Consider the following 26,090-nt stretch of genomic DNA (forward strand, 5'->3'; position numbering starts at 1 on the left):
TCTTCTAGACCCACACTCTCTGATTTATATACCCTTATACCCTATCCCAGAGTAAACTGCTTGAAAACCATACCCTTCACAGCGGCACATACCATATAGCTCATATATGGCAGTACCCCCCCCCCCCCACCCCCCGGGCGATAAACCTGATTCAAGAGTTTTACAAGTTCCTTTAATACCCTAACGTTGTAGGAAGGGCGGGGTGGCGGAAGTCACTGGCACTGGTCTGCATTCTGCTCATACCTAATTCGTCGCAATAGCGCGGAAAATATGCTTTAAGAAATTCCCAAACAAATATAGAGCAAACGTTATAGAGCTGTGACGGACTGTATAAAACAGCTACCACTAACGCTGGGTGAAGGGCGACATTTTTCGTGTTATATAGTCATAGACCAGTCATAGCATCACTCTCTAAACAAATCATAACTGGGCTACAATCAAATTCTTTGGCAATCAAAGGGCGACTTCGATTGTCAAAGATTAAAGGCGAAGTTGATTTGACACTCATCTATAAAGATGGCCGCCCGTATAAAAGCAAAGGCTTCGATCTCGACCGAGTCTTAGGGAAAAAAAGGGGACTGTGAACAGTCTAGCGTTATCCTCCTTACTAGTAAGAACCTAAAAACTTTCATTTAGCAACGATGGAGGAGCCTCGTTTTAAATTGACAAAAGGCTTTTTCCTTAGGGACGGACCTTGAGAAAAGTTATGGGGGGGAGGGGAATTTTCGAGCCGCAGGAACGTTTTTTTGTCATCATATTCCTTCTATGATTTTTTTTAAGGCCATAGCATGAATGCTTTTAAGGATTAATTGGCGTGCATGAATTTTTTTCATTTAATTTTCCCTTGCGCGAATATTTTTTTTGGACTTCGCCCGCCCCCCCCGCCCCCAATAAGTTTTCTGATGGTCCGTCCCTTAGAAATGTCTAATGTCTGATGTCTGATGTCTAATGTCTTACGTTGCATGTCTGATCTCTTGTGTCTGATGTCTGATTCTGATGATGGATGTCTTATGTCCGATGTGGGATGACTGATGCCTGATGTCCGCTTTCCCATGACCGATGTCTCATGTCCTATGTCTTTATATGAAACAACATTTTGCTTTCTTTAAACCTGTACAGCGACCCTCACTCCGATCTCTTGTGAGAAAGTAAATTACATTGCACTCTCGTTACGTGCGCTTGCAATTGCAGGGGCGCCTGAGGTCTCAGTCTAAGATGTTAATCATCTAAGATTAGTGCTTAATTTTGTACCAGGTATTCCCTGAGTTTCTTCACCAAGGAGTGATTGTGCAACATTTCATTTCTTCCCGTAAAAGCCAAAAGATCATCCCTTTCAAAAAGTTCATTTTTTAACAATCAAGAGGCAGGTTAAGACCCCCAAGATGGTGTTCGGAAGTGGCATCAAGAGAAGAGAGAAGTGCATAATAAAAGTACATTGACCTCTGTATTTTTTTTAACAGCCAACCATGGCCAAGGGACTGGTTTTCCAGTTCTCTAAAACATTCCTCTGTTAATCGAGGACTCGGTCTTGGATTTGATGAAAAACTATTGTAGACGCGTCTGGCACTACAAAAGGACCCGGTAAGGTATGAATTTCAATTTTTTTATGTGCTCCTTGGAGATGTTGTTCATACAGAGAGTTGCAGTTCCTTGTTTAAACTGTGATTACCGTGATAAAAACAAAACAATTTTCTTAAAACGAATGAATTCCATCGATCTACATATCCACCGATCTAGCGATCCACCGAACTACAGATCTACTGATCCATTGAGTTCAGATTCACTGATCTACGGATCTACCGACTACACCGATCACAGACCTTGTGATCCATTGATCCACAGATTCACAAATCTACCAATCCATTCATCAACATAGAGGTCTACCAATCTGTGGATTTCCCGATGCGTCGAAAGGCATTGGTTTGTGATTTGTGATTGGTGGATTTCGATCTCTTTTGTGTGTTTCTGTGTTTCATTCACCCTGTAACACCTTGTAACACCATATACCACCGTGTAGTACCCGTGTACACCGCGAAGCACCCTAAAAAAACCATGCAACACCGTGTAGCACCCCTTAACATCGTGTAACACCATATAATATTGTGTAAATTAAACCCTGTGACACCATGTAATACCCTTTAACCTTGTAACACCGTGTAACACCATGTGACACTACGTAACATCCCCGAACACCGTGCAACACCGTGTAGCACCTTGTAACACTGTGTAACACCATGTACCACAGTGTAACACTGTGTAAAAATATGTAGCACTCTGTAACACCAGTTCCGTAGCAAGGTTAGATTTATTAATGGGGGGGGGGGGGGGGGGAAATCACGGGGTCCAGGCAATGCTCCCCCTCAAGATTTTGAAATTTAGGGTCTCAGAAATAGCATCTTCAGACTTCCGAGAGCATCAATTTCTACAGACCTACTGATCCATTCATCAACATAGAGGTCTATTATCAGTCTATGGATTTCCCGATACGTCGATCTTCAGACTTACTCAGTTTTGACGTCACATTTGTCGTGAGGGTTTTACACCGAGGATGTGCCGTTTCCTTTACTCCTGCCTTTGCTTGCCTCAAAATTTCACTGAACTCTTTAATCTTCCAAATAAACCGTATTTTTACCTTCTTCTTTACCTATATTCACCTTTTTTTTGCTCGAGCTTGTAATTCAAATAACTTACTCTTGTTTCCTCCAGTAGTGCTCGGGTGTCATGCAACTGGACTTGTGTTTCATGCATTCAATTTAACTCTTGTTTCATCCAACTCAGCTTTTGCATTGTCTAACTGAACTAGAGTCTCATCCAAATTAGCACAGGCTAAGTTAAGGTGCTCTAACGTGGCTGCCTCAATATGCGGAAATTGCACGTCTTAAAGCTGAAACTGGAGAGAATAGAAATTTTAGAACTGATAGTGTATTTACTGATTTTTTTTTTTTGGCATCAATGCGTATTGCAATCTTACGCCGCATACAAGTTTGATTGCTTAGTTAAAAGCGCCCGCCGAGTAAGGCCTGGAGGGAGTATAGGTTCTGATCACAGCTGAGAAGGCAGCTAGATTTTTTGCGAAATATTCATGAAAAACAGAAAATGCCGCGCAACTACTGTGTTCCCTTTTGCAATGCTAAACATGTCTAAATACCTAGTCAAAGAATAACAAGATCCATCTTTGAGGGAAGGAGTGTGCCCTCCAACATGGCGGCCAATACAGATCATCATGTACTACTTTGTTGAAAAATCAAAGTGCCTCAACATATCTCTCTTTATAAATGCGTTTCCTCTCAAATTTCGGGTATAAGAAAATTTTTATGTGCTCTATCAATTTTTGGCATCAGCTAGATTCCAACCAAGAGACTCTCCTGTTCCACCTCACTGTTTAAAGGAAGCATTGGTCATATGACCTCTTAGAGCAAGTGGCCTATTGCCTAGATTTGTTCGCACAAGAATTGGGATTTGTTCTAAAATCAGAAGCCTTGGAGTCGCTTTTTAGGGGAAAGGGTGTTTTTGTGTCTTACCAACAGGCTTTCGCTCTTTTCAATCGCAATAAATGGTTCATAGTCCGTTGGCGTGTTTTATAGTTTCTCTCTAATTTGCGAAAGCATCGAAGCTCAGTTTCAAACCTTTGTTCTTCCTTGTGGAGGAAGATTCTCCTTCATCAAGGACAACGAAAAATTCGTTTTTCAGAAGGTCGGCCAACTTTGGTGACGTTTAACCTTTTTGTAGTAGAGACAACAAATAAATATTTTCAGAGCTTATCCAGTCACTCTTAAAATTGCCAAACTGCGTTTTGAAACAACAGCCGCACATTCTACAAATTATCTGAAGCACTCGGCTCTTTTGGCTTTCTCCTTCTTCGAGGAGCAGGCACAGGATTTGTCGGTGTATTGCCACTTCCACTCATTTTTAATCTTCTACAAAAAAACTACATTGCATGGGAAAACAACGCTAAAGAATGCTTTGGAAATACGGTTAGCACATGTAATGATGTTTTCAATCCGCTAAATTCAAAATTATATCTAATGAAGAACATACCTTTTCAATGCATCCTATGTTAGCATAACTGGATAGAAGTCAACAGTCCTAGGACATTGGTTGTCAATGTGATACTGAAACTAAAAGGAAATCGTACAATAAGCGAACTAAGGTCAAGTGCTTTTATATTTTTTATCATATAAGGATTAAAGTAGTTTTAAAGAAAGGTGTTTCAAAGTTCAGATTCCCGGTCTTGCTGGCTTTAGTGACACACACTACAATAAAATGTATTAACCATTTCTCTGGGAATTGATTCCCCACAGCTCTTTGGGCAAGGAAGTGATAATTTGCTGCACTTTTCCAGGTGATCCTGCAAAAAAACAAAACAAAACAAAATAAATATATTTATTCTTTTTCATTTAAATTAAAAACTGTCAATTTTTTTAGGCCATGGTATTCCCTAGAGAAACTTAGACCCCACAATGCACCCATTTCGCATAGCTATTGTCAAATTCTTCTGAGATGAATGCATATTCATAAGAGCAGAACCTTACCCCCACCTGCCCCCTAAGAGCATACTAGTATGGGCGGTACTGTGCTCAATCAATCAAATCAAGGGGGAATGGAAATACACAATGACCATCTTCGATACTTGTTCTTGCTCAATGTTTTCCTTTTTATGGAACACCATAAGTTAAATCATGCATTTTCACTCAAAAATAGCTTGACAACCTGCTACTTAAGACATCATATCTTGTAACCATAGTAACTGACCATCACTAAACTCGCCTCAAAATGGGCGTGAGCCCCTCCCCTACCCCCTTGTACGTCCGAGGGTTAAGGGAAGTAACCTAATCAGTTTGTGAGTCTTATATGTGGTTGAAAAGGTGTGGGTTCTGCTAGACTTGGGAATGATAATGTTTCAGATTTAAGAAGCCGTGCATGACAAGAACTGTACCTTTAATTATACTGGGTTTTTACCTCTTTGCTGCGTAAATCACCCGTCCATGGGCAACCATTATTCGTACATCGTATTGCTAAGGATAGGATTTTCCTTTTCGTTGCGTTGTTGGGAAACACATCCTGTAATATAGTATAATCAGAAACAAAGTTAAACGAAGTGCTCAAGGTCATTTGCTACGTGATATGAAACTGTTGAACATGTGGACCCTTATACTTCTCTGTGTACTATTATTATTATTATTATTTTCATTACTATTATTCGAAGATAACCTTGCTACGAACTGTTGACGTAAATACTGTCAAAGAGTCTCTCGAAAGAAAAAATTAGTGTAAAGTAAAATGTGTGAAAAGCGCAAGAATAGGGCGGAATGTATCAGAGGTATAAAAATATAGACTTAATTGAATAAATTACAAAGATCTCATAGGCGAGTGTCACGGAACAAAGAGTCTCTCGAAAGACATAATGATAGTCTTCAAAACAAAAGGTCTGCAAATTCGATGCATTCCTCACGGGAGTTTAGGGCTGTCTCAATGTAAATCGAGCTGCAAAAAACATGCTGGTTGACAAAATATCTCGAAAGACATAACTGAATAAATTCTAAAAAACAAAGGGCTGCAAATACGCTGTATTCCTCTCGGGAGGCGAGGACTGGCTCAATGTAAATCGACCTGCAAAGACCACACTGGTTCTGAGAAACGTTTTGAGAATATAACCCTATGCCTTGATTAACTACCGCTTAAAATTCAATTCGCAAAGGAAAAGAGAACACTGAAAAGCCTGGTTCTGAGTCGAGAAGCGAACACACGCTCATGATCAATGTACATCGAGCTGCAAAGACCACGCTGGTTCTGACAAAAATTTGAGCGTAAAACCCTATTCCTTGATCAGCTGCTGCTTTAAACGCAATTTATAAAGCAAACCAGAGCACTTATTGCCCTTTCAAACTAGAAATTCTATTAAAGCTTGCTCACCTGTAAGGTCCTCTCGAACATGTCGGTCCACGAGTTGTAAATACAAGACCATGACCTCACTACCCAAATATGGGGTCTTGCTTACACCCAAATATGGTCAAAAATGCAAATTTTTGAATTTTTTTTAGATTTTAGAATTTAAGAGTTTTTCCCTGACAACCTCGCTTCTTAGCTCGGTTACCTCGTTGGCAATTGGCAGGAAAAAAAACCACTGTTAACGAGAACAGTTTCGCAAATCGTTTTTCGGATGGTAAAAGGGAGAAATCTTAGAAAATTGGATTTGAATTTCTTAATTGAAAATCCCCCTTGAGATGGATTTTTCGGCCTTAAAATCCGTTTGGATTTCGCGTTTTATTTCAAAACCCGAAATCGGGTTGTAAGAATCTTAATCTAGATTTTTCAATAACTTATCACCGCGACTCTCTTGTGAGAAAGTAAATTACATTGCACACTCGTTGTATTACGGACTATTACGAAACGTGCGCTTGCAGGGACGCCTATGGCCCTCAGTCTAAGATTTTAATATAATCTAATATTAGTGCTTTAATTTGTTCCAGGTATTCTCTGAGTTCCTTCCCCAAGGGGTGATTGTGCAACATTTTGTTTCTTTCCGTAGAAGCCAAAAGATCATCCTTGTTCAAAACGTTTATTTTGTAACAAACAAGAGGCGGGTTAAGACCCCCAAGATGGTGTTCTAAAGTGGTATTAAGAGAAGAGGGGATTGCTTTATAAAAGCACAGTGACCTCTGTACTTTTTTTAGATAGCTAATGGAAGAGAGTGGTTTTCCAATAGTCCAGTTTCGAATTAAAAATTACCGCTGAATACAAACATTAACGACACATTCATACAGGGTTAGCCTCGACATTAAGTAAAATATTCAAAAATTCTGGCAAGTAAGTGTCTGAAATTGGAATATACACAATAGACAGAGTAATAAACAGGACTTTTTCTCGCTGGATTTTGTGGATATATTACTTCAGATGGAGGCTAAGCCTGTACAAATGCGTCTTCACTTCTTTGATTCAAGGGTCATAGCGAACTCGAAACTGGACTATTCTCTAAAACATTCCTGAATTAATCGAGGGCTTGGTCTTGAATTTGATGAAAAACTATTGTACACGCGTCTGGCACTTCAAAATGGACCAGGTAAGGTGAGAATTTTCTTCTTTATGAGTTCCTTAGAGATGCTGTTCCGTACAGAGAGTTGCCGTTCCTTGTTTTAAAAACGAGTAATGCGAAGTCTTTTCCCTCTTATGATGGACAATATTCGAACGATCGTGAAAGACTTTCAAGTTCAGAGGAATGACAATGTGCGTGGATTTTCCGAGGAATACGCCTTAGGGAAGTAGGTTGTTCAATTCAGCTATTTTTGTTCACTTTTCTTCACATGGCTGAAAACAAGAACTAACTGATAATTACGCAGGTTTATCAGAAGGGCTTACTTCAAACTTAATGAACAAAGTTTCATCTATAACATACGAGCCCGCAATAAGTTTTTCATGCGAGAAAAATCTTCCAAATCCTCTTCGTTCGTTTTCTGCACTCGCTGGTCGCTGCATGCTCTTCCATGAGGGGTCTGGAACAAAGGACTTGACAAAATTTTGCCTCTGCGTTAAATCAGGGTTTTGGTCAATAATAGTTAGAGTTACTTTATATTGAAATGGCCAGGGCAATATGGCATCATATTGCCCCTTCATTAGGGCAATATATAGCGATATATGAGCATTTTTGGCTTCCTTTGTTCCGTTGGGATACATCGCTAATTTCATCTTGTAACCTTGTGGACCAACATAGAAAAAGTCGCTTTCGATTCGAACTTCGATGCCATTTCTTGCTCTTCTGACTCTTTCCCAGAAGTCTGTCACCTTCCATGTATATGGCGAGAATGTTTCCATATCTCTGTGTTTTTGTTTCAGTTCACTGAGATGCTTCTCAAGTGAACTGACTTTGTGGTTGATTCCTTGATGTTCCACCTTCATCTTTTCAAATTCTTGCCTCAAAATTTTACACTCGTCCTGCACCCTTTCCACTTTGTCTACAGAGAGCTCAAAATGGGAACGCAAGTTTTGTTCCAAATGATCGTTTATTTCACATCTTTTGACCTGGAAATAAAGAAAACCAAGTCCGCATTGTAGAGCAGTATAAATAAATTTAAAGAAAAGACATAACATAGACGGCTCCAACAAACCGATTCACGGTATTGCAACCTCGTCCCAAGGCGATTTTCCCTGGCTTAGGAGATGGGGCGGGAAAAGCCCTGGCATCGGCTGGCCAATCCGTCATTTTGATTGATTGGTCCGTAACATGCCTGCGGTAGAGAGCCCTTCAAAAGGCAGAAAAGGCTACGACGTGATTTCTCCTCGTCACTAATCGGTCAATTATCGGAGAGATATTCTTCACAAAGGAAAACACAAAGATAAAAAGGGAGGGAGGGAGCTTTAAAAACTCTCAATGCTGCACATAAAAATCAGGCCGATTTTTGTTTTTGCCATAATTCCTTCTGTTTTTCTCCTAAATCGGTCTCAAGTCTGGTCGCCAAATCTCATAGATGTCAACCGGCCTTTAGTTAATCACACAACACTAGTACGTTTTATCACTGCTAGAGTGTTCTGTAGTACTACTCATTATCGGCAACAAGTTCTCTTAAAGTGCACTTTTGAGGGATGTAGTTGTAGTCAAACACTGCTCAATTACCTTAATGCTGCAACCCATATAGTCGTATTGGCAGTTTACTAGGCTTTGAGGGCAATTGACTTCTTTATGTGAGGTTACCTGAAAAGAGAAATAACCTTGTAGGACTGTCTTGGGAATGACTTCTGAGCCAGTTTCCTACGAAACTCAGTACTGGCCAAGTAAAAGGCAATGACCCCCCTCCCCCCCCCCCCCCCCCCACAGTTGAACAGTCCCAAGATGAAATTCGAGCAGCACCTACCCAGTCTCACTAGAAAATAAGGAAATGACAAAAAAAGGGAAAACAAACTCACTAGATAAAAACCAGGATAAAAACTAGTTTCAAGGAGACAAGATGATGTACTCTTTGCAAATAATATAGTTATCTACTAAAGGAAGAATACTAACTACATTGGTTGAGATTTCAAATGATTAGCGAGCAAATTTCGTGTTAAAACAAGAGTACCTCAATGAGAACCTACAAGTAGCCTAAATGGTCAGTAAATCAACCCATATATAAAAAAATGCGCTAGGTTAAACATACCTCCTCTCTTGGTATAAACTCGCCACACCCATTAGGACAATCAACGGGGATCCTGCGGCATTCGGAGGAGTGTTTCTGTGGACAAAAGGGTAGTAGACAATACTGACTTGCACATACAAAAGGATAGCTTTCTTAAATGGACACTCAGACCTGTAAGGCGACGGATAAAGGTTCCCATTTTTTGCTTAAAGCTACCCTCGGCTTATAGGTAAATGAATACAACTAGTTTTCGTCTACTAAGCGAATTTTCTTCTAGGTATATTACAGAAAAATACAAAAAGGTGGTCAATTGGTTGGTGAAAAGCACATCAAGTTAATGTTTCAAAACATAGGACCAACAGATACCTCTTCTTCACACTTAGAGTATTTGTCACTACAATGCCCACAATGTAAGGTTCTCCACTGGCACGTATTCATCACGTGATCTTCCACAAGTCTCTTTTCCATTATTGCGTGGCACCGATGGTTTGGACAGCGGATTATTTTGCAGTCACAGCTCAGTAAATGTGCCTGGAGGAACATTACAAGGGTAGATAGATAGATAGATAGATAGATAGATAGTTTATTAAAATATCGAACATGGCAGTCCGTAGACTGAATTGCGTTACAATTACTTAAACCTAAGATTAAATAAATTCCAAAAATATAAATACTAATTGAAATTATAACAAAAAACATTTCTATAAAAATGCGAAAAACTCTCTATATATAACTAGGTACAAACTGGTCCAAAAAATTATGTACACATACTTGGAATAAAAGTGTTCTTAAAACGATTTGTATGTGTGCGGGGCATGGCATAAGCCCTGGACTGTCTTAGATTATGTCTGTGTTCTCTCTTAGGAGGTAAGACAGGCACAAGTTTGTGATCCGGGCATGACGTGATAGACTCGAAAAGCTTGCTACACAGGGCCACGCGTCTAGCGTGCAAGGTTTCTAAATCGAACCTGACCAAACATTCTGAATACGACGCATAAGGACAAATGATGGAGAGCGCTCTCTTTTGCACTCATCATCATCAAAATCACTCATCAAAATCATTTTTAGTAATAGAGCTTTTTCACTCAAGTGGTTAGCACTTATGCAAATTTATTTCAACCAAAAAAAAAGTTTTCCAAAGAAAAGAGTTCAAATCCCACAGGATTGGTTTGGAACACCAACATGGCCGCCGTTTCATTGTTTTGAAACAACAACAAGGCCAGCGTGCCATCGTGTGTAAGCGTTCGACAGCGGATTGCACAAGTATCATATAACCGCAGTCAAGGTGTTTTATATACCGCTATTTCGAGAAAGGTTGTCGGAAGAAGTGCACGCCACAATCCCGAAAGGTATTGTGGGTGATTTTGAGTTCACTGTTCTTCAAAGAAATTTGAGAGAATGGCAGGAGAGGCCATGGATATACATGTTTGCGAGTGCTAAAGGAAAGTAACAAAAGTAGGTTCGAAAGCTACAGTGTCAGGAACAGTGAATTGATCGTATCCCATATTACCTCTCGGGATTGTCGCGTGCACATTTTTTTCAGACAACATTCCTCGAAATAGCTGTATAAATATGGCTTCATTCCTTACCATGAAGGGATATTTCTTACAAATAGGAGTGCCCCGCATGTGATAAACACACAATTTAACATTCAAAGGTACGTATCACCCGTTTTACAACCTTTTAGTAGGTTTCCAAAAACTAATCAGAAACGCGCGGCAAAATACTGATTGGATGATCAACACTGTTGCCAAGGGACGAGAGTTAAACGCGTGCGTATTTTTTATAAATACCTCCACGTGTCGGACCTCTCCTGTCCAGTCACATCCTTCACTCGGACACTTCACGTGACAGGAAAGAATGTTCCTTTCTGTCGCTTTGTCTGGAAATATATCCTAAATGACGGAAAATAGACAAGTTACCCTAGCTTTTTGGGTGTTAACTTTTGGTACCTGTGCACAAAATTCTGTTACATATGTTGGTTCTTTGTACACGTTTTACCAGGACAGAGCTGGTTAAAGCAGGCAAACGTTGATTTTAACCCTGAACTCTTACATGGCAAATCTCTTTCAATTCTTTTAGCGTTGACGGCAGAACAACCCACGTGGGGGGCTTATAGTACTAAGGATCGCATGATTTTTCGCGTGCCAAAAAGGAGGTCTCAGTTTATATTGTCCAAAGCTACATAACGACTGTTTGATTTTTCGTGAAATCGATAGTTATAACGCTTTTACCAAGAAAGTAAAGAACAACTTACTCAATTCTGAATTTGAACTTAAATATGAGACACATAAACAAAAAGCTTTGTGTATAAACTTTTGTGGAGCAGTCTAGCGTGACTTTCAAACATCTTTGCGTGACTTGGAAGAGATCGCGTGTCTAAGATAAAATCGCGACACTCCCCGCTGGTTCATATATTAGAAATTGTCTGGAAAGTTGTTATGGAAGGAATGACTACTGTTGAGACGGACGGAAATGTCTGCGTAAGACTAGAAATAACTGCGAAAAATTTCTAAAAATTAAGTTACCTTTTCTCGATCCAAAGGCTCCCTATCTACCGGGCATTGTGGAACGTGCTGCCTGAAAAAATATACAAGAAATAAAATATTTGGTGTTACATTCATCCTTAAGATCTAAAATCCTTGAACATTAAGAGTTCAATATGCAGATATGATTTATTTTAGGGAATATTATAATTAAAGGAACTTATCTCTTCTTGTTTTGACTTCCTAGGTTTCCAAGATAATTGTCTTATGAGAAACCAATTCAAAGCGACTTTGAATTAATTTTAAGAAGGTTTTACCTGTTTAAAAATTCATGTTAAACAATTTCACCCTTTTACCCTTTTACAAGCTGCTGGACTTCGACAGATTTTCGCTGGAATTTCTTATGAATTAACATGAAATTTTAAGCTGATAAATATCTTGATACAAACCAAGATTACAGAGCCCTGCCCTAGAAGCTAGAAGTATGATATGTAAAACAATGAATCCATCACAGCGACACATGGACGCTCCAAGAACGGATCTTGGTTTTATTAAAAACAGGAATGTTTGTACGCGAACGAAATTTCAAGCCAAGTTCGTTTGGCTGGGGCTTATCACTTTTCGCTCCAGTCTTACCATTAGTGTCCCTTATGTGCTTAGTGACAACACACAGAAAAGTCAGAGTTTTAAGGAGCAAATTAAACTGTCTAGAAATTCCGTCGTCGTAAAATCTTTGTCAGGGGTCACTGAGAACCTGACAGAAATATTCTCTTTCGTGAACATTTTGAAAAGAGCATATTCTTAATTTTGTAAAACAGCCATACTGAGAGTGAAAAAAACGACGCATTCAACGATTCTGTTCAATATAACTTGATCATGAGTATTATCCGATTATCTAGTAAGACTCGGTTTTTTGTTTTGTAGATCTTTTAAATTCAACAGGCCGGGGATCACAAAGTTCACTTCCCAATCCTGATTACTTTTCACACTTTTTCATAACGATATTTTGACAATTTTCCCATCCACATGTTCTAACACAGTACCCCATGAAATGTTTGTACACATTTCATCATACCTTTTAATCGCCTCATCCAAGCATTTCTTGCAATATCTGTGTCCACATCTAGTGAGCACTGGTTCTCGTAAAGGTAAGTGACAAATATGGCAGTGATATTCCTCGAATACGGATGATATAAACTCATATTCGTAGCCACACGGTAGGCCGGCAACAATGATGTCCCTTTCCACCATTTTATTAGCCTTCTACGCAGTCGTTCCTTGTGTCGTCACGAAAAGCTCCTCCTCTTGATGGACAAGCGTTGCGTGACGAGACATTGAGCGGCTGCGTGCGTAGAAGACAAGACATTTTGTCAACCTCGTCTAGCCCCTAGGGGGCGTCTGGGACGAGGTTACCATTTTTTATCAGCTTTTGATCACCTCGTGTATCGCTGGACATAACGCAACCAATAGAACAAAGCACCATTTTCTCTTTGTACTATCGGTTGCTCTTTCAAAAAAAGTACATAGTTATATGGGGTTCTTCCTTGTCCCGTTGTCCACCCGAAGTCTGGAAAAGGCGTCACAGCGTCACAGTCCCAATCCCGCCTTCAATGCATTAATCAGACCAGACAAGTTTTTGTGATTTTAGAACTTATTGATTCAAAGCTAGTTGCCACTGAATTATCACATAGAATGGAGGGATCTACGAATTTTAGCTCTAGAAATTAATGCCCGCAGCGGATAAGAACACTAGGCATGATTGTTTGTAAAACAGGTACAACAGTGAGCACAAATTTTGACCGATAAAAATCCCTGAGTCAGCCCCTGATACTTTAAGAAGTAATTATAAGTCGGAAAAGTATTTTCTCTGATATATAAACATTTCGAAGTCGCTTTTTTTCAGTAGTGTTTGGGTATCACATGAAAGAAAAACTCTCCGTATTTTACATACATACTACTCTCTGCTCCTCCCGGCAAACCAATAACTCAAAATTATTAACGGCAAAAAACATGCGTATGCTACTGTCACAGGGACGCGCCGACATCCACCTGGAGAAACAGAGAGTCTTCCACGAGGTATCTCCTTGATCGTAGTTCTTCGTGAGATACGAATTCAGGATACCCATATCCGGTGTTCTCTTCTTTCTGGGGTCGTGCAAAGTTCTTTTCCTTCATTGGAACGACACAGTACACTACGTCTTGTCGTTTGATTGGATCTTCCTCTTGGTCAATCAATGTTATGGTCACTTTGTTTCGAAACGGCCATGGTAATATAGCATCATATTCGCCTTTCATTACAATGATGGAAACCGACATGTGGGTATCCCAGCCATTAGGCCAACAACCATTAGGATTAAGCAACACTTTTAATTTGTAACCATAAGTATCTGTGTAGAATGGATCACTCTCTATTTTCCTGTTCAACCCCGCCTTCGCTCGTTTTAAAATATCACTGAACTTGTTAATCTTCCAGACAAATCGCGTGGTATTGCTCGCTCTTTCTTTAGATCCTTTCTTTTCCAGCTGCTTTTGCAGCGCCTCTACTTTCTCTTCCAAGCGTCTTGTGACCTTCTGCGTCTCGTCTAATTTAACAAGTGTGCTGTTCAACTTTGTACAGGCGAAATCAAGATGCTCACCCATGGCAAGGTTAACGTGCGCTTGCACGTTTTTCCGCTCAACCTACAAGAGATCAGAAAATAAACTGTCTTTGCACGCCGGCAAAACTAAAAGATTTATCCGGAAGAATACAAAAGAGAGGAAATTAAAATCCACTGACAAAAACTTATTAATAATAATAATGATAATAATAATAATAATAATGACGACAACGACGACGATGATGATGATGATGGTGACGATGATGATGATGATGATAAAGGTATTGAATAAGAAAGTAAGCCAGGTGCGTTTAAATTTGCAGCAAACTCATACAATTTGTATAGAGCTTATGAAAAATTACGCAATGGCAAATTGTGCTGCGATAGTCAAGTAAACAAGATCTCTTTTCGACTGCCTAACATCTATATAGTTATTTTTACCCTAGCACAAGGCTCCGTAGTGGGTGAAAAAGCACAAAATGGGGAATTCAAGCGAGCAGAGCGGTGGACTGAAGAGGGGAAAAGGTCTGTGGAGCTCCACTGCCCTTTCCCATTCCCAGACTCCCGCTCGGCTCACCTAGCCACAGCTCTGTCTTCACCGCCCCCCCTCCCCCACACCACTGCAGGAACCTGGTCCCAGGCTAAGCCATGTTCTTATGTGTCGCCAGTGTAATCTGACAGTAGCCAACCTTCACTTTGCAGCCCATTTGAACATAGGGGCATGAGATTAAAGTCAAGGGACAGTCCTCTTCAATGTGATTTGGAATCTGAAAAGAGATGAACGGGAAAAGTTTTAAGACTTCCCTAGTACACTAGTACGTCCTTTGGGAACACCACACAAACATCAGAAGGGTTTGAAAATCGGCGATAGCCAGTACTGAATTAGTTTGGAAAAATGAAGTACTTTAGACTCGTTTTCAAATGCCTTATGACAGCATCAGATTCATCAACCCTTATTGAATCCCATTGAAAAGTAACAGAACATTGTATGTGTATTCAGTGTATTTGACCCAGATCTTTCATACCGCAAAACTAAACACAAACAAAGCCAATTACCATTCCTCTGGGAATTGAATTATTACATCCGTTAGGGCAGTTTACAGGAAACTTGGCACAATTTCCAGTATGCACCTGCAAAAAGGGAAAGAAAGTTTATACAACACGTTTTTATTGAACAGAAAGATCAAACTAAAAAGCAAAAGAAAATAAAAAGTAATGACAAGAGATTATAATAGCACAGAAAGGGAGTCTAGGGCGTTGGTCAGGATATCTTAATTTCCAAAAAGTTATTTCTTTTTCTTTTTTTCCTTTGAAGTTACCAGGGGCGTAGCTAGGGGGGGTCCTGGGGTGCCCGTGACCCCCCCTTCCTTTGCGCAAACAACCAATAATATTCAGGTGGCGAAAACGCCATGACAATATCTTGGCCGTAAAAGCCATTGTTGAAAAGCCCACTTTTTTAAAATTTGTTTTTTGTAAAGTATGTTCGTCAACGGACCTTGTCTTTAGTTAATATGGGCCTTCATGCCGCGATAATACGACTGAGCCCGCTGATACACGAGGGAGAGCAGCGGTATAAACCATATATAGTTGGCGATCCTAACATAACGAGTTTCAGCTTGAAAATGTCGAAACAAACGAGAGTTTTCAGCTATTTTCAGTGCAAGGAAGTTCAAGAGAGGTAAGGAATGTTCTTTATCTGATTTAGGTTTAAGTCTTTCTTCTCTGACGATCGGCATCTAAGTTGCTACAGTTAATTACAATGCATTGTTTGCCGTGTGTTTTTTTAGGCCAGAGCAACCGGATCACGTTGTCGCTGTGACCCCCCCTTTGAAAAATCCTGGCTACGCCCCTGGTTACGTACTGTTTCCGGTAAACTGGTTGACTTCCGGAAGACTAACTTTCTATAATTTATGATCTCTCCCGAAGTCTAGACTCTCTTGTCAAATAACGAATAAGCTTCTTTCGTTAACCGTTTAGTTGGATAGACTTTATACAGAACACTTTATTTGAAAATCAATGTAATTAGCCTTAAAAAGTACTAACTGGGAACAAAATTTAAAGTCTTCTTCTGGAGACCGGACAGCCATTTTATGTGGTCATCCGATCCTGTACTGCGCTGTACCTTCACTTCTCGAGTTATTCCAACACCCTGAGTATTGTTTTAGTCCCGGGGATCCGAACCCGCGACCTCCCACTCCACAGTCAAGCGCTCTTCCGACTGAGTAATCCTGCCTCGGTTTTACAATTTTCACGTCAAATATTAAGTTTACTTAATACTACAGTTACTTATCCTTACCTTCATGTGACATTCTGGGTGTGGCTCTTTACAGTACGTACACTCGATTATCCTCCACTGACATGTAAACGCAACATGGTTCTCCAGATATTTCCTTTTCAGTGCAACGGGGCAATTTTGGTTGGAGCAGGAAACAACTTTAAATTGGCAACTATCGACGTGATTCTGTTAGGCACAATAAAAAACAAGGTTTTTAGAAATTGACATAACTAGCTCCGTTTTGATTTTTAGTAAAGCCTGGTTTCATTATACCGCATTAATTAGTCCAAATCGTTTGAATCGCCGAAGTCGTCTCATATGAGTCTCGATAGGGAGTTTTATTCCACGAAGGAGACGGTGGAGAAAACCACTTAAAACTGACTGTCGTCTGCGCGATTTACTAAACTCGCTCACCTTGCCAAATGTGGGCAAACCCTTCTGGTGTTGAATTCTAAACTATCGAAGTTTAAAAGAGTAAGAGAAATTCGTCACGGTATGTTCAGGTTGTGCATAAAACATCAAATTAGGCTATTTCACGTCCTAGTCTTGGGATGACGGTAAAGAAATGTACAAATATTAAAGCGTGCTGCACGTCGTACAAATGTTGTTTTGATAAGCCATCGCCTTATTGACGTTCTCGTTGCCTTCGTGGTGGCATATTTTAAAAGTCCCTAAGGTGTACTGGTGATCAAGACAATCACGAGAAAACAGCTCTGATTCAGTTTTACTATTCCTGACATCAACTGACAGCTTGTTACCTTTTTGCCTCTCAATTCACCAGTCCAGTCACAGCCTTCACTTGGACATTTGATGGCCAAGGACAGAATTTTTCGTTCTGTTGCTTTGTCTGGAAAGACATCCTAAAATAGGGCAAAAAAATAAGGCTTTTTAAAGGAAAAAATAATAAAGATCCTCATTTTTTTTATACAAACAATTTTAACGTATATATGGTTTAACACAGTTCATACGCGGCTCACTGACTAAGGCTACTTTGATTAGAAGTCATGTACACCAACAACGTTTTAAAATTGTACAAAAGGGAGTTCGATTTTCTTGGGTTTTAGGATTCTATTAAAAGACGTAAGTCTTGGATTCCCTTCGGTAACACAACATAACATAAACTTTATTTATACTCGAATTTTAGAGTAGCTAACGAGCTAATATCTTCGAGCAATATCTTCGTACCCATTATGGAGAAAAAATATTCGGATTCAACAAAGAGGGCATCGACACGCCACACTTTTTCCTCTCAACACCGGGAACTAAATTAATACCATTTTAAGAACCCTGCACAGGAAACCGACAGGCAATTACTTTTACTATGGGATGTGAGACCATTTCACACAAAACGAAATTTTCTTGAATGGCTGTAACTTTCAAACTTCTTAGACATGGTTTACCTGCCCCTTTGCAGTGATAATACTTCTTTTGAAGGCGGATGAAAGTAGCAACTTACCCGATCTCGGTCCAGATTCTCTCTATCTGCTGGGCAAATGTGAGGAAAGCCTTCAGCTGCACTTCTGTATTTTTAAAGAATGGTGGCCATTAATGTCAAATCTGAAGTTACCCCTTCCATCCCAAAACGATTGACGACAAAATGTCATGGTCGTAGTATGACGAAAAAAGTATTACATGTAACCTGTCAATTCGAGTCTGTGGAATTCGAAGGAGCTCAAAAATATTAATAGACGACTGGCCCACATACTCCATGTAATCCGGACTCCGGAATAAGGGAAATTTTTGCTCGTGGAATCCAGAATCCTGGGCTTTGAAGCCTGTTATTCGGAATCCAAGTTTCACTGCAAGGAATCCGGAATCCACGCGTGGAATCTAGAATCCAAGACTGTCCGCTTGGATTCGCTTCCACGGGGCGAACTGTAGACCCTTTTAACTAATTTAGTCGTACGCGTCGAAGCTCAACGTGTTAATAAGACATCTCATCGAATGGCATACATTTATTTTACATCGAAACTGTCCGAATTCGCATGCGACAAAGTTTCAGTATGGAAATCATAAAGACTGCCTTTCACAGTTTTATACGCATCACTCACTGTCGCCTCCTCATGAGTCAAAAGTGATCACAGACGATTCATGGCGAGGGTGTTTCTCTAGGGTTTAGATCGAGAGAATCTAACCGTTAGGATAATTACAGAGAAACAAGCGATAATTAAGTGCGAAATTGGTCGGACTAACAAGATTCCAACTAAAATTAAGCTTACATATTAAATTTTACGCCCGTCTCAGTCGAATTGTATTGTAAGTCGACGTACCTTCTAAAATATTCTTCGAGGCAACCTTTACAAAATCTGTGACCACATCGTGTAAGAACAGGCTCCTTTAACGGCAAGTGGCAGATTAAACACCGAAAATCGTCTTCAACTTCATTCACAAACTCGTCCTCATGCCCTGAAGGTAACCGTTGTCTGGCTGCCCCCGCCATTTTGAAAGTTGCATATCATGTGGCGTGACATAGTGCTCTGTCTCGTGACTTGAGTCGCCGGGCTCTGTTACCTGGATCACGCAAAATCGGATGTTACTCAAACGAGGAAAGGAAAAAATGAAAAGATGGGAACAAAACAGATAATTAGAAACACAATAAATTTTGAACAGAAATTGTAGGGCAATCTATAAAAGCAAGAAAAAAAAAAATAGTTAAAAAAAGTAACAAATAAGAAAAATAAGAAAAATAATTAACAAGGACTCTGTACCCTAGCCTCGGTTGCAACCCAACATGGCGGAAGGTTGACAATGGCAGGGTACAATGAGATCTTCGTAAACTCTTTAGATGAAGATGTTAAGTGTTGTTTCTGCCATTTACCTCTACGTGAACCCGTTCAAACAAGATGTGGACACAGATTGTGCTGTGAGTGTCTCGAGGAATTAACGCAGTCGACGACAAAGTAAGAAAAACGTGATGTATTCAAAGATACGGGGAAAGCTGATTTATTGTGCTCGTAGATTAGTTAGTATATACTGTATTCTTAAAAAGATGTACTCCGCTTTCCCCTCTATTTTGTGGGAAAAAAGTGGAGGAATGGTCAATATTTCCAGGTTTCATAGAGGATAGTACGGGGTTCAAAATTGAAAAAAATTGTTCCTTGACACTTAATAAATAATATTTATCATGTCGTGGGCACGCCTGATGGGGTCTTGGTTTTCTACTTAAGGTGGGGTTTTGTAGAAAACAAAGACCTTGCTCAAATTTCTTGATAATGGTATATCATATTCTTTCTTGTTTTTTCTTTGGTTGAGATTACCTTTTTTCTAGCAATTTTCACGTGATTCCCAATGTTTTGATGGGCGGGGTCTTCGTTTGTGATTAATCTACTTTTTTAACCGAAGCTTCGAGTCAAATTTGTTGGTGGTTGTAGATCCTGCTGTTCCTTTATATACAGTTTACGTGTCTGTACAATTTGAGTTGGCGACTGTTTCAAGCTAATTTTCAAGTGATTTTAAGGAAGTCTTTGTCTGTTGCAGTTAGACGTGCCTGGCATTGTTACAGGGGTCCAAGTTGCACACCCCTGCCAAAAATTTCCTAAAGGCCTCCCCTCAGCTAGCAAGAAAAATAAAGGCTCTGGTAGCAGGTTTTCCTGGGGTAATCCCCATAAAGATGACAGGGGTGCATGTTGGACAATTTTCACAACACCGCTAAAGGTGATCATTTTATGGGCATGGCTAAAATTGATTCATTCACACTCATAAGAGGTACCAAATTAAATAAACAACAAATTAACTGGCACTGACAAATTGTGGTTGACTATTTACTTGACTAACAAATAAATTCCTTCATTTTTATGATTCAACTCTCAGGGGCAGATCCAGGACTTTTTTTAGGAGGAGGTGCACTCGTCTCTTGCTCTTCTTCAACACCAATAAACCACATAGTGTTTTTTTTTGACAGAATACCAGTTGTATTAGAAAACCGCAGGTCATCTCGGGGGGGGGGGTGCGCACCCCCTGCACCCTCCCCCTAGATCCGCCCCTGACTCTGTTACCCTTGTAAGGTACTGCAGCAAACCTAATAGCAACAAATTTTGACCCTAGAAGGTACAACAATGATCCTTTTCATTTTAGAGGAGAGTAATCCTTTAGGGCAGGATCAGTTTAAATCAATTCAGAGTTTGTGTATTGATCAATGTTTGCAGGGATGACAAGTCAAACAATGATGATCTGTTTTGTTTTACTTGCCCAGTGGATAATGTGAAGTTGGATTGTAGCATGGTAAGTATTTGTCCATTAACTAGCTCACTAATAATATTGTTTTTCTTGTTCATGAAATTATTTTTACGATCTTGCCTTTCTGCTTGCCTTTATTCATAGGACACCTTCCCTGACAAAGCAACAGAGACAAAGATTCTGTCATTGATCATTCAGTGTCCAAATGGTTCTTGTGAGTGGACAGGACCACTTGGGGAAAAACAAGTAAGACTGTTTAACTTACTCAGTGATACCCCAGTTTTTCTTCCTTGCACAACATGATTATACTGATTGGGAATTTAAGTAAGAGGTAAGAAATTCTTGCAGACACCTTCCAGACATTGCTGTGCAGTTAATTGTTACACCTCCAGTAGTGATTTCAATGCGCATTGGAAAGGAATACCCATGTTGTGTTCATCTGGATGATAAAGTACATGTAATCTATATAAATGTGCTTTTCTTAAAATTTCGTCAGATACATAACTTAAAGATCGATTTATCTGAGACTGCCATTGAACCCGAAAACAACAATATATTCAAACATACACGCAGTAATAAGTTTTAAATCTCCATGCACTCCTGTACATGTGGTGGCCCACACATTCACAAAAAATGTTTCCGCATGCTTGCCAAAGTCTCTTTTCCTTTTGTTTGTATTTTTGATTACATGTGCGTGCAATTTGCAATCAGACATTAAGCATTGTTTTTCATTGACAGAAACACTTGGATTGTTGTCTCTTGCTTGTTGTCTCTTGTACAAATGAGAACTGTAAAGAGACCATGGTGAGGAAGGATTTGGATGAACATGTGACTGTCACATGTCAATGGAGGATGATACACTGTTCATACTGTAGTGTTTCACTTCCTGATTGCCATTTGAAGGTAAAAAGTCACATTGTGCTTTTAATATGTTTTCACCATAGTCTCATTTCACAAAGTGAAAAAATAACAACAAGTAATAATAATACCAAAAAAAAAAATAGAAACAAGAAAGGAAGGAAAATAAATGAACTACTGGTTACATGTATAACCTATACCTGCCAACTTTTTCTGAGATATAATATACAATGTCACATGTCATTGTACTAGTGGCTTTGTTGTTAATACTTTGCCTTTTTTTTTCCCAAGGAACACATAAATGTATGTTTAAAGTATCTTGTTGAGTGCCCCAATACCTGTGGCGTGGAAATTCAACGGGAAAAGGTAAGGTGTTCAGTGCCAGATCCAGACCTTCAGATGGAAGGGGGGGGGGGTGCAGGGGGGTTGGTCTCCGGGCCTCAGTTTAGTCTAAAAATAAGGGGCCCCTCCCCTGGATCTGCCACTGGGTGTTTCCTTTAAAAAACCTTAAAACTGCTCTTCTTAGTGGACATGCCACTAGGGATCCAGATCAATTATGGCAAGTCTAATATGTGTTTGACAGTGTACACAGGTGACCCTCGGTGATGGAAAATATTTAAAAATTACTGGATGCGGTCAAGTTTGATATGAAGAATTATGCAGATGGAATAATTCATATCACATGAAAGCATAATTCAATAACAATCATTGTTTTATTAATCATTTGGAACACCTTAAAGCTGAACACATATTTCCTAGTATTTTGTGGCAATTTCAGGAGTTTTTCACCATTTTCTTCAGTTCTAGAGTGCTAAAACAACTGGGCCTCCACATCGCTCCTTTCCAGGGTGTCTGTGCCTCCCCTTTTCAGTCAAATAATTTGTTATTGACGTCAGTGATAGTCGTAAATGAACAGCAAAAATCTTCCAAATTTGGTCATCGCTGGGTGGTTATGTAGAATTAACAGGTGAATTACTTTCAATGCACAGCAATTTCTTTTTTAACCTTTCCTTTTTGCAACCTTGCCTTAGGAAATAAAGCAAATCCAAAATCAGCACAGGGATTTGCAAAAAAGTTGACATTTTAATGGAGCAGGGTGCAAAGAAAGTGATTTTTAAAGCTTGCCATTCAGGCATATACTAGCATATACTAGCCCAAAAGTCATTTCAACTAGCCCCAAAAACATTTCGATGAGCAGAATTGATTTCAAAGTTCCTGTGTAATTTGAATAATTCCTCAAAAAAATTCACGTGCCCATCGAGCAAGTTAAGAACAAAATTAACTAGCCTGATAACAATATCCACTAGCTCTGGGCTATTGGACGCTACTTTCTTTGCACACTGTCTAAATTATAGCCTGAGAAAATAGCCAGTGAATTTTCCAATGGCACCTCTTGTTTCCTCGCGAAATAACATCTGAGGAGCGAGAGCAGAAATTGCCTACTGATGACAGGATAGTGCTTCTAATTGGCTGAAAATTTGCTTCAACCAATCAGAAGCACTACCCAGATCTGGGTAGTGATAAAAAATGGGTCATCAGTATGGAATTTCTGCACTTGTTTCTCAGACATCTTTTTGCGGGGAAACTGGTGGTGGCGTCGCGGAATGTTGGCAGTTTTCTCTGGCTAGAGGAATCATAGCTGTTGTGTTATTATTTGCTTACTAAGCAATACCGGCTGTACCGAGATGTTGTCGCTATGATTCTGGCACAAGATCACAAGTTGCCTGGGCATAGTTGTCTCTCTTATTTCACTATTATCCACTTTTATAGATCCCACATCATGTTGAAAATGACTGTCCACTCGAGATAGTATCCTGCCCTTATGCTCAGATGAGCTGTGATGTAAAGGTAAACTCAAACAGTACTGAGTTACTGATAGATTGGCCACAAGTATAATTTAGCAAAAAGGAGAAGTTTTACACTAAGATCTACATTTATAGTTATAAGAAAGATCAGCAACTATTTTCCATTCATCTCGAAGATGATAGACTGCAAATTGTTGCTGCTGGAAATATTTGTATAGGTCGCAACTGTTAGTCGTAAGAGTCATTCTCAGCTCTTCGTTTTTGTTTTCCTTGGTCAAATCTTGACAAAGCTTAGCCATACTAATAATGGCTTCCAACTTATTCAGCAAATGTTCTGCTTTTTTTCAGTGGTGGATCCAAACCTTGAGATGATGGGGGGGAGGGGGGCAGTCTCCCAGAAAAATTGCCTCAGTTTGGTCTAAAAATAAGGGGGGAACCGGGCCCCCCAGGCCCCTCCCTTGGATCCGCCACTGTTTTCACGGTACCGTGTAGTGGTTACGATGGGGTCGACAAGCAGAAATTTTAAAAGCGCATACAAAATGCAACGGTAAGCTAGAAAGCCAAGGCCTGTTACCTACTTTTTACGTACTTTCAATAGGTTGCAAGAAATCAGGTTGAATCGCACCTTCAAGCAGCCTCAAGTAACCACCTTGATTTGGCCTGCATTAACTTGCTTAGCACCCAAGAGAAGTTCAGAGAGAAAACAAGGAAAATGGAAGAAAGAATGTCCGAACTGGAAAAGCAGGTTGATGACTTAAGGAAAACATTAGGTAGTGTTCTTCTTGAAAAGGAAGCTTCCGGTGTTGGGATGATACCTAGTAAAGGCCCTCAACTGTCTTTGAAGATTCCTAACATCACTGAAGCCTTAAAAGCCCCTACGACGTACGGAATAAAAGCATTACAGAGCGAACCTTTCTACTCTTCGGCCAAAGGTTACAAATTGAAGGTGTCTTTTTACCCCAGAGGTTCCAAAAGCCGCAAGAAAGGTTATGTATCTGTCTTCATGATTATCATGAAAGGAGAATACGACGATATATTACCCTGGCCTTTCCGTCATAAAGTCATTTTCACCCTTATTGACCAGCAACAAGATCCAGAGAAAACAAGGAATATAGTCCGTTCGTTAGTCCCAGACGTAAGCCATAAATGGAACGCAGAGAGTTACGCAAGACCCACACAGGATGAAAATCCCAAAGTTGGGATTTATTGTTTTGAGCCTATAGACACGTTTTTGTATCAGCACACTCGCTGCTACATTCTTGACGATTCATTATTGCTTGAGGTGAAGGTAATACCCCCAACTTAGTCGTAATTGACCAGCAAAGATTGTAGTGCGGGGGGTGGAACCCGCTGGATTTTTATAAATAGGTGGGAAAATAGGAAAAAGTCAATAGTAGCCGCCAACGTAGAACTGACTCTTCAACACTGTTATCAAGATTGAAAGCCGCTAGGTGTAACAAGCCTCGCTTAGGTATTTCATATTTTCCCAACTGGCAAAAACAGAAAAATCACGTGAAATAAAAGACAACGCGGACATGGCCAACAAAGTGGAATGTACTCTTTTATTTATCCTGGACAGTATTTATAGCACTAATGCTAGTGGGGCCTAGCAAATGACTGAAACAAAAAATTCAAATCAAACATACAAGGGTTAAGAATCCCAACTGGTCAAACGCAAACCACCTGGCTAATTGCAAAGGTGGCCGAGGATCTGAACTCTGGACTATTGTGAACAAATCCAGCTCAGTAGCGGTCAGAATGGGACTTGAACTCGGGGCCTCCGCATTGCAAGTCCGGCGCTCTAACCACTCGGCCACGCTGCTCTCTTTCGCTATCTGTGTACGTGTTCAACTAACACAAATTTGTTAGTACAGCTTTCTTTGGTCAATTTAAATCTTTGAAGATTAAAACTAACTAGCATTTTGTCTAGCGAGTTGTATGGTTATGATTGCCTTCAAACGTAAACATTAAAAACCTTTGGGGCTTTAAGATAACACAACATAACATAACATCAACTTTATTTTCACTCGAATTTTGGAGTAGCTAGCGAGCCAATATCTTCGAGCTGACACCACATAAAAGTACATTAAATACTATTATAAATAATAATAAATTAGTAATAACAATAATAAAAACACATAAGAGATAACATTATTTACAATTTTTAGTATAAGTATATACAAGCATAAAGGTAACAACCTGTATTTTAGTCTTAAAGTCTGCAAAAACACTAGTGCGAAAAAAGTCCGGCAGTGCATACTACTGCTTAGCTGAAAAGTATGAAAAGGAGTTAGACCACAGGTAGTTGTTTTTGGACACGAGCAATTACAATAACGAGAATTCGCTCAACTGCAATTGCCAATGAATGACTTAAAAACCAGACGGCATGCATTTTGTATTTGCTCTTAAACAGGGTAATAAATTTAAGGGTATATGTTTACCTAAATAGGAGCAGTATGTATAGGGCCAGGGTTTCAAACCCTCCGCAGTTCACCTAGACACCAATATTGGTCAGGTAACCCGTCCCCCTCTTCTCAAGAGGATACTGAACAAGGGATCTTACAGATCCACATATACTGGACATAAACACTGACCTATACACAGACAGAGCAGAACCAATCCTAACAGTGCAAGATTCTCTAAGTTGTTCCAAACCTCAGTTAGTCGGGACTAGAAAAGAAAAGCAAGAAAAAACGGGAAGGACTGGAGAGCCCAGCCCTCTTCCCTTGTCTCTTTTTGTTTGTAACTAAGGGCCTGGAACCGGCTAAAGAAATAAACTCTCGAGT

At 39.8% G+C, this 26,090-nt stretch overlaps 4 protein-coding genes and 1 pseudogene across 4 annotated transcripts in view; 1 reads left to right on the forward strand and 4 right to left on the reverse strand.

Moving 5' to 3' along the window:
- Positions 1-6,419: 6,419 nt before the first annotated feature.
- Positions 6,420-7,115, reverse strand: LOC140943512 (uncharacterized; annotated as a pseudogene).
- Positions 6,585-13,059, reverse strand: LOC140943018 (TNF receptor-associated factor 4-like). Its single transcript, XM_073392048.1, has 7 exons — positions 12,669-13,059; positions 11,636-11,687; positions 10,901-11,002; positions 9,474-9,638; positions 9,129-9,203; positions 8,609-8,686; positions 6,585-8,016 (listed from the first exon to the last, which is right to left on the reverse strand). Exons 1-7 carry the CDS (start codon positions 12,842-12,844, stop codon positions 7,330-7,332), a joined length of 1,335 nt encoding a protein of 444 aa, XP_073248149.1. The 5' UTR covers positions 12,845-13,059; the 3' UTR covers positions 6,585-7,329.
- Positions 13,060-13,290: 231 nt separating this feature from the next.
- LOC140943537 (TNF receptor-associated factor 4-like) lies at positions 13,291-18,957 on the reverse strand. Its single transcript, XM_073392623.1, has 7 exons — positions 18,736-18,957; positions 17,922-17,985; positions 17,224-17,325; positions 16,487-16,651; positions 15,247-15,321; positions 14,880-14,957; positions 13,291-14,272 (listed from the first exon to the last, which is right to left on the reverse strand). Exons 1-7 carry the CDS (start codon positions 18,903-18,905, stop codon positions 13,619-13,621), a joined length of 1,308 nt encoding a protein of 435 aa, XP_073248724.1. The 5' UTR covers positions 18,906-18,957; the 3' UTR covers positions 13,291-13,618.
- Positions 18,958-19,120: 163 nt separating this feature from the next.
- LOC140943535 (TNF receptor-associated factor 5-like) lies at positions 19,121-24,744 on the forward strand. The gene is made up of 7 exons (XM_073392622.1): positions 19,121-19,365; positions 20,611-20,686; positions 20,786-20,887; positions 21,380-21,544; positions 21,791-21,865; positions 23,270-23,347; positions 23,903-24,744. Exons 1-7 carry the CDS (start codon positions 19,214-19,216, stop codon positions 24,608-24,610), a joined length of 1,356 nt encoding a protein of 451 aa, XP_073248723.1. The 5' UTR covers positions 19,121-19,213; the 3' UTR covers positions 24,611-24,744.
- A 561-nt stretch (positions 24,745-25,305) lies between these two features.
- The window catches only part of LOC140943538 (TNF receptor-associated factor 6-B-like), a 9,577-nt gene continuing 8,792 nt past the window's right edge, over positions 25,306-26,090 (reverse strand). The window contains exon 7 of the mRNA XM_073392624.1: positions 25,306-26,090. This exon is cut by the window's right edge and continues 1,373 nt beyond it. The gene's annotated coding sequence lies outside the window, so the exon portion shown is untranslated.

The sequence above is a fragment of the Porites lutea genome, chromosome 7, assembly GCF_958299795.1.
Source record: "Porites lutea chromosome 7, jaPorLute2.1, whole genome shotgun sequence".
In the NCBI taxonomy this organism is placed as follows: domain Eukaryota; kingdom Metazoa; phylum Cnidaria; class Anthozoa; order Scleractinia; family Poritidae; genus Porites; species Porites lutea.

Excerpts from the sequence above, each read along its gene's own strand:
- LOC140943018 (XM_073392048.1), bottom strand. The coding sequence starts at position 12,844 with ATGGTGGAAAGGGACATCATTGTTGCCGGCCTACCGTGTGGCTACGAA. Across the intron at positions 11,003-11,635 it reads AGCCTTTGGATCGAGAAAAG|GATATATTTCCAGACAAAGC; the intron begins GTAACTTAATTT and ends TCCGTCATTTAG. Across the intron at positions 9,639-10,900 it reads GAGAGGTCCGACACGTGGAG|GCACATTTACTGAGCTGTGA; the intron begins GTATTTATAAAA and ends ATGTTCCTCCAG.
- LOC140943535 (XM_073392622.1), top strand. The coding sequence starts at position 19,214 with ATGGCAGGGTACAATGAGATCTTCGTAAACTCTTTAGATGAAGATGTT. Across the intron at positions 21,545-21,790 it reads TTCCTGATTGCCATTTGAAG|GAACACATAAATGTATGTTT; the intron begins GTAAAAAGTCAC and ends TTTTTTCCCAAG. Across the intron at positions 23,348-23,902 it reads AGATGAGCTGTGATGTAAAG|GTTGCAAGAAATCAGGTTGA; the intron begins GTAAACTCAAAC and ends TACTTTCAATAG.
- LOC140943537 (XM_073392623.1), bottom strand. The coding sequence starts at position 18,905 with ATGGCGGGGGCAGCCAGACAACGGTTACCTTCAGGGCATGAGGACGAG. Across the intron at positions 17,986-18,735 it reads CTCGAAGAATATTTTAGAAG|AAGTGCAGCTGAAGGCTTTC; the intron begins GTACGTCGACTT and ends TTAAAAATACAG. Across the intron at positions 14,958-15,246 it reads ATTCAATTCCCAGAGGAATG|ATTCCAAATCACATTGAAGA; the intron begins GTAATTGGCTTT and ends ATCTCTTTTCAG.